At 39.6% G+C, this 7,736-nt stretch overlaps 1 protein-coding gene across 1 annotated transcript in view; it reads left to right on the forward strand.

Annotated features, from left to right (window-relative positions):
• The window catches only part of LOC106471990 (dynein intermediate chain 2, ciliary-like), a gene marked incomplete at its 3' end in the record, with an annotated part of 70,048 nt that overhangs the window by 41,260 nt on the left and 21,052 nt on the right, over window positions 1–7,736 (forward strand). Inside the window, exon 10 of the mRNA XM_022400603.1 lies at window positions 4,542–4,626. Coding sequence (XP_022256311.1) covers window positions 4,542–4,626 — 85 coding nt within the window. The remainder of the gene's footprint in view (window positions 1–4,541; window positions 4,627–7,736) is intronic.

A 7,736-nucleotide genomic window follows, 5' to 3' on the forward strand; every position in this document is an offset into this window, starting at 1 on the left:
CAGACTCATGGGTTCTTCGAGCATTATCAGAAGGACTCTCCATTTGTTTCCTTTTAATTCCTCCCCTATCACCTTTTCTTGTTCCTTTTTCCCTTCTGAGGGATCCTCTTTCCAGCCAGTGTCTTTTTCTGCAGAAGTTGGATGTTCTCCTCATAGATGCTATAGAACCAGTAGTTCCTATTCTTCCAGGTTTCTCTTCCCATCTTTTTATGGTCCATAAGAAGACCAGGGATTGGTGTCCTGTTATAGATCTTTCCAGTCTAACCTACTATATGTAAATACCTTCATTCACCATAGGGTTTTGCCTGTCTCTTCAATGGGCTTTTACTCCTGGTCTTTGTATGATGAATATTGACGTCTGATGCTTACCTTCATATCCCCATTTCCCTTGCATCTCATTGTTATCTTTGCTTTGTTCACTGGGAATGTGTATATCATTTTCAGGCTCTCCTTTTGGGGTGGCATTGCCCTCCTATGTTTTTTTATCAAATGATCATAGCCTTTGCTTGACTTCTTCATTCGCATGGACTTCATTCCCATCACTCCATGGATTACTGGCTCTTTCTAGCTCCTTTGTCTTTGGCTTCTTCCATCAACACATAATTTCTCCTCAGGAAAGCTTCTCACATGGGTTGGCTGGTCAAGGTGGAGAAGTCCCTTCTAACACTGACTCAGTACCTTTTCATCTGGGGTATTCTTCAATTCTCATCTCAGTCAAGCCCTTTGAATGCATTCCATGTAGCTTCTGAATTGAAAGTCTCAGTTCTTACCTATTCTATCTGCATGAGAGGTTCTTTCTCTTTTATGGACTTCATTTTCCTTGGAGGCTCTTATTCCCCTTAACTGGGCTCATATGAGGTCTCTTCTGTGGGTACTTCAAGATCAATGGAACCTCACCAAAGATTCTATGGATTACCCAGTTCCACTACCTCCTTTCCTTTAAACCAATTTTGCCAGGTGGCTGGACAGAGACAACACAACAGCTGGTGTCTCTCTTCCTCCTCCATGACCAGAGGTGCATCTTTTTACAAATGCTTCTCTGTCAGGTGATGCCCAAGAGATCTTGGGCCATTGGTCATTAGTCAAGTTAACTTTCTATGTCAATCTTTTGTAACTTTTGGCAGTTTGTCATGCAATGGCACATTTTCTACCAGCATTAAAAGGCAAGTTGTCTCTTACATTACTTGGCTAGTGGCACCTGATCACATTCACTGTGTTTTCACACATAAGACATGTTGTTCTGGCCCACAGCCATTGGATTCATTTGCTGGCCTGTCATATACTGAATGCTTTCAATCTTTTCACAGATCATTTATCCTGTCCTGACAAGATTCTCCTCACGGAATATTCCCTTGACCCTCAAAAGTTTTCAAATGGCTGCTGTGTTTTCATTGGGTACTCCATGGCTGGACATTTTTGCCACCCTCTTTAATACCAAACTACCTTGTTTTGGTCCCCTTTTCCTCCTCCTTCAGCTTTGATGATAGCTGCCCTCAGTCAAGATTGGATGGGCTTCTATATTTATGCCTATCACCCATCCATCTTCTTCCCAGGGTACTATTCATTATTCAAATCACTCTGTATTGGGTCCTTCTGGCGGCTTCATTCTGGCCAGCTCAACCTTGGTTCACACCACTTCTCCCTCATCAATTGTCACCACCATTACCTCATCCTCTCTCCCCTTCCCTTCTTTATCAACCTCATTCAGTGGTGCTTCATCCCTCCATCCCCACACTCCAACTTCACCTATAGCTTTTGTCCAGTCCATAATTGAGAGAGTTTCCAGACTTTCCATACAGGTAGCATCTTGTTCTTTCTGTTTCGACCATTGCTGATTATAGAGCTGCATTATCCTCTACCTTTCGTTTTTCCTATTTCTGCCACGTCTTTTCCTCTCCTGTTATTTCCCTCTTGTTTTGATCCTTTTGTCTCCATCTTCTGCTTTAACCCACACCCTTACCAAACTGGGATTTTATTGTTGTACTCTATGCCCTATTCTTCCCTCCATTTGAACCATTAGCTTCCTGTCTCATATACTACCTATTCTTAAAAACGTTTTTCCTCCTCTTGTTGGAATTCAAATCATTGGCTTCCTGTTCCTTCTATCACATATCCTTAAAAAACTTTTTCCTCCTTTTGTTGACCTGTGGATGTCGATGGTTGGGTGTATTCATCCTCAATGTCTCTCGCATCCTTTACCACAAAACTTGTGTTCTCCTTTATTCTGATCGAACCTTCCTCTCTAAAACCTCTGCTGCTCTTGAAGGTAATGTTACCTTCACTTCTATTTCCCTTCCTTAGATTTCCCATCTATATTTGAATACTAATCCAGACCACCTCCTGTGTCTAGTCAGGGTGATATGTGGCTTGCAAACTCTCTTCTATGGCTCCCATTCCCGATTGTTTATATACTGGAATCATTCAGTTTCCTATGACCTTTCTCTTATTACCTGACTGGCTGAGTTCCTTACTTTACACTTATGGACTAACATGAGTAAAGCAGAAAGGGATTGCTGCCCATCTCTGCTCTCCCCTTGGTTATTATATATCAATCGAGTATGGTCTACTTTTCAAATTAAGGTTTCATGATCACCCATTGCACTATCTCTGGTAGTGGTGCATTCCTCTGGATTATGCAATGCATTCCCCTCTTTCTTCTAGCTGATGAGGTGGTGATCCTTGGAGGCTTCCTCCTGGATGTACTCAATTCCACTCAGTTGAGAGTAGGATGGTAGTGTTCTGCCAGTGTATGTGGCATGACTATCCTTCTACTATGGGTCTTATGTGCTATACCTGATGACATTTAGTGTAGATTGGATTTTTCTGTCACATTTATATGTTATGCATTTCACCCATCTGACTGGAACCCTCCTTTCTACTGCCACCTGGATGTTGGTTATTGGATAACTGGTGTTGGTTAGAACCAGACCAATCAACATAAGTCCTCACATGTGAGTGGCCTGGGACTGGATGATACATTCACAATGCCACATGGTTTTGGACTGAAGTTGACCCTCTACATTACATTTCCACCTTCCTACCTTCATCCAGATCTCAGTTCCCTTGAGTTACAGGTGTTGATCATGTTGAATATGCATACATGGTGACTTGGGTCCTTGGAGTGGAATTCTTTTTTCCCTTCTGGTTCCTGGGTCTGAGGTGAATGGTAGAGAACCCTCCTCCTACCATGGACCTATTGATTCCAGCTTATTACCACTGGTTTTGGACTGGAGTTGACTTTCCACTTATGATCTGATGCAACTTAGCCACTTTGCACCACATGCACTTTTTTCTTTTCGGATGTGCCTCTTTACCACCCATTTCTTGACACGTTCATTCATCAAGGACAAAGAGTACACCTGGTTCAGATGTGGTGCAGTCTTCCAGGAGTGTGTTTCATGTACATTGAGATGGTACACTCCTAGGGTACTCTTCAGATGCTTTTTGAAGGAGACTCTTTTAGATAACTTTCACACTGGTTCCGCTACCTACCTATATTGTGATTGGAGGTAAGTCATTGTATCATAAGTTCATATCTTCCTGCACTGAAAATATATTTTCAATAGATAGTTACCTCTTCTCACACTTCTCATCCATCCTTCCCACTTCCATTGTGTTTTTCATGCCTAATCTCAAAGTGAAGGTTGGGTTCTACAACACTAGGAGAGTGTGTCACACTCCTATTGGTGGTGGGTTGTCACATGCTACAATGCAGCTATACCATATGGAAAACATTTGGAGGTAGGTTGGAGCATAAAGGCTAGTGGCAAGCAAAAATGTGAACATATAGAGGACAGTACAAATCAAGAAAAGCTATTTTGTGAACAGAGATAAGTATATATCAGAAATATATTTTCAGTTTAAGAAAATATTAATTTTTGTTAGAGTCCTAACTTGTGAACTTTAGTATGTTTGATTTTAGTGACATGTAGTAAAAAGTGTTTAAGAATTCATGTTTATGATAATTTCAAATTTGAAGAAAAATAATTATAAACCATAGTATATCTTAAAAGAATAAACTAGCTTTAAAATACCGAAAGTAATGTTTACTCTTGTTGTTCTAGAGCTGTTTTAACTCGATTTATGTAGCTACATCTTAAAAATGAATTTTCAAAATAATATACTCTACTTAACATTAATCTCGTGCTTCACTTCACTGGACTTTCTATAGATTTAGTAAACATATGAGACATAGTTTTATTTACCTTATAACTTATAGGTTAATTGTCATGGTTTTTATCTTAATTTGTAAGTAGCTCTATAATACCCTTCAGTGATTTTTGACATCATACAAAAATACTCATTCCTATGAGTATATGCATGTCTGTTTAGTTGATACTAGTTTCAATTTGTTATTATAATACATCAGATATCTTGAGAAAATAAAAATTTAACTTTTATATGGTATCGTGTTGATAGATTGATTGTATGCTTTTGGAATACGTATTAAGTAAAATAAATGTTAACAGTAAATATTAGTTGCATTTATACAGATGTATTATGATTTAGGTTCATATATTCTTTTGCTCTTTAAATTTTAGGTAGATGAATTAAATAAAGTTGAACGAGTCTCTAAGATTGTTGAAAGAATGGTCAATCAGAATACATATGATGAGATTACACAGGGTAAGTCTATGCTATTGTTATTTTTATAATTGTGATAGTCTGTGAAAGTGATCATCCTGGCAATGCCAAAGAACATAAAGGAACAAAAGACAAAATAACAGAAATGAAGGGTTTGATCTAAATGGTCAGTATTTAACCACAAAATCTATTTAAGTAAAGAATACAAACATACTTTATTTACAAGATAGAAAACTAGTGTAAACTTACACAACTTATTTTGCAGACCTAATCTAAACTCACAGAAATTGCACTATATTTGAATTCTTTAGTAAATGGGAGGCAATAATGTCTCTTCTAACAATGGCAATAATCATGACTTCTTCATTTTCTTCATTCAACACCATTACACATTCTTACAGCAGGTCTTGTCAATTTCAAAGCAAAAGCTAATTTCTCTGGAAGTGCAAAAACTACTCACAATCCACATTTTCTCTGTAGCTAGCCAGTCATAAATCAGATTGCAAGAATCTACTAATATCTGTAAAGCAGCACATAATATGATTATACCATAAAATATTAGATAGCTTACATGAAAATAACACCTAAAAAGATGAATTTACCTCTCTCACAAGATTAGCAATTCTCGTTCAGTGCTGCCCTCCATATGCAAAATTTTTCTTTATGCATGCTACAAGCCTTCTGCTCCTCCCCTGTTGGAATTACTATATTGCAACATGTCTCTCATCTAATTCATCATGCGTTCATCTCTTAACCAATAGTAGCATGACATGCTCAGTGTGATGCATGTGACTTTCTGTACACTCCTTTACCAAACCTTCACTTCTCATTTGGCAGCGTTTGAGTTAAGACGTACTATTTTGTGTGCCTAGTGCTTCCAGTGTGACAAAAACGAATTTTTTTCACACTAAGTAGTTCCTTTTGACTTTATTTTATACCAATTCCTTTTTGTCGTTCTATTTCTGCACTTGACTTTTGTGAACCTTTTCTTGTGCTATGAATTCTGAAGTTCGTGTTACCACTTTGGTGGTCATACCAACAACCAGTGTTCTTTCTCAGACCTTGGTTGCAGGTGACCCAACGGTGGATCTCTCTGCTTTTATACGTCAGGAGATTAAGCACTACATGAGTCAACCTTTGTCCCCTGGCATTGCCCAGGCTCCTCCTGAGTCAGCTGATCTTGTTCAGAATAACAAGGATTTTGATCATCTTTTCCCTCCTCATACGTTTGCTGTTCCTTCCCATTTACAGTCTGTAGAATCACCTAGGACTAATTCTGTCTTTACGGATTTTGTGTGTCAGGTTTATGATGTTTTGTCCCTTTCTTCTATCTCTTATTCCCCACGTCCTTCCTTGTTACATGAGCAAGCTTCCCAACCATTTTTGCATTTTCCTCCTTCTCATGATATTTGGGTACATGTGCAACAATCATCATATGTCCTCACACAAGTTGATTCCATGCAGTTGACATCCTTTTTGTACCGGCTGTCAATTTCCAGGTCAATAGATCAGCGATGATCCTCGTGTCATACCCAGGAATTGGTACAGGTTTTAATCTCTGATTCTTGGGTTTGAGGTGAATAGGTATGATCCTCATCCTACCCTCGCATGGATGTCGGTACCCCATGAGGAGGTTTTGGATGTAGTTGACTTACCGAGTATATCCTGCCACACCCTAACCGCTTACACATTCCACACATGGGTGAAGAGTATACCTGGCCCCCTTCTGATCCTCAGATCTATCTCTCTAATTGTCAGAGGTATCCATCAGATGATTTCGAGAGTACTTCTTTCGTTCCCTCTCACCTTCCCTCCTCCTTCTCAATGTGGGATTTTAGGTAATATTGTGAGTGGAGGTAAGTACCATATTGGAAGCTATAATTTTCCTATACTGAAAATGTATTTCTGATAGGTACTTACCTTTATGGGATAGTAAGATATGTATTATTTGTATATTACAACTCTCTTCTCCCTTATCTTAGCCCTGTCTTCAAGGTAAGTAAATTTAATACCAATTTATAATTGATGGAGTGATGGTGGGATCCAGCAAAATTGCATTCATATCACAACCTTCTATTTTGACTGAACACTGGTGTCACGGAACAACATGGCACAAGATGCACAGAATGAAACCCGTTTAAAAACAAAATATGTTTGGAATATAAAATATACCCCTTTAGAAACCTTAATGGCACCTTGAAGTGAAAATTTACAAATTGATGCAATATGCTATACATAATACTAGATAAAACACTCTCTACCAGATTTAACCTCAGTTGACACTCACACCGGTTTTTGTTTGTTACAGGTGAGACATGCAAACTGAGGTTAAATCTGGTAAACAGTCACATTCCAGACATGAATGTCAGCAATAGGGGTGATCTAGTATGAAGGAAGTCACAGGAATTCGATGGGAAGGCACCATGGGAAGCATATAGAGCACAATTTGAGCTCCTGGCAGAAATGAATGGATGGACAGAGGAGAAAAAAGCAGTATATCTGGCAACGAGCTTGAAGGGACAACCACTGGAAATACTCGGACAGTTGTCAGCAGACGACAGACACAACTATAGAGCACTGATAGTGGCTCTAGAACTCAGGTACGGAACCCAAAATCAGTCTGAAGTCTACAGGGCTAGGTTTATGACGAGAGTCCGTGCTAAAGGGGAGAGCCTGCAAGAGCTGGCACAGGACTTGGAAAGTATGGCACACAAGGCCTACCCAACTGCACCACCCGATCTCCTCAAGTTGTTGCTGAGCGATCAGTTCATAGACTCCTTGGACAGTCCACAACTAAAGGTACAAGTGAAGCAAGTACACCTCTCTACTATGCAGGATGCAATGGCCAGAGCTCTTGAATTTGTATCCTACGTTAAGACCAGCACAGAGGTACCAAGGTTGGTAAAGTCGTCAGGATTCAAGGCCATAAAAGGGTCAGAGAGGTTTGAGGGACTTTGGTGGCACTGTAATAAACCTGGTCACAAGAGAGCTCAATGCTGGCAACTTCAACACAGGGGAGATGCCACAGCAGGAAATGCTGCTACCCAGAAAGGTTGTTGGAACTGTGGAAAACAAGAACATATGAGGAGCCAGTGTAAGAAGAATATTACCAATGAGTCAGCCTTGGGGAAACCAGTAGTGGTTGGTGTTGA

Source organism: Limulus polyphemus, unplaced genomic scaffold (assembly GCF_000517525.1).
Source record: "Limulus polyphemus unplaced genomic scaffold, Limulus_polyphemus-2.1.2 Scaffold5009, whole genome shotgun sequence".
NCBI lineage: Eukaryota > Metazoa > Arthropoda > Merostomata > Xiphosura > Limulidae > Limulus > Limulus polyphemus.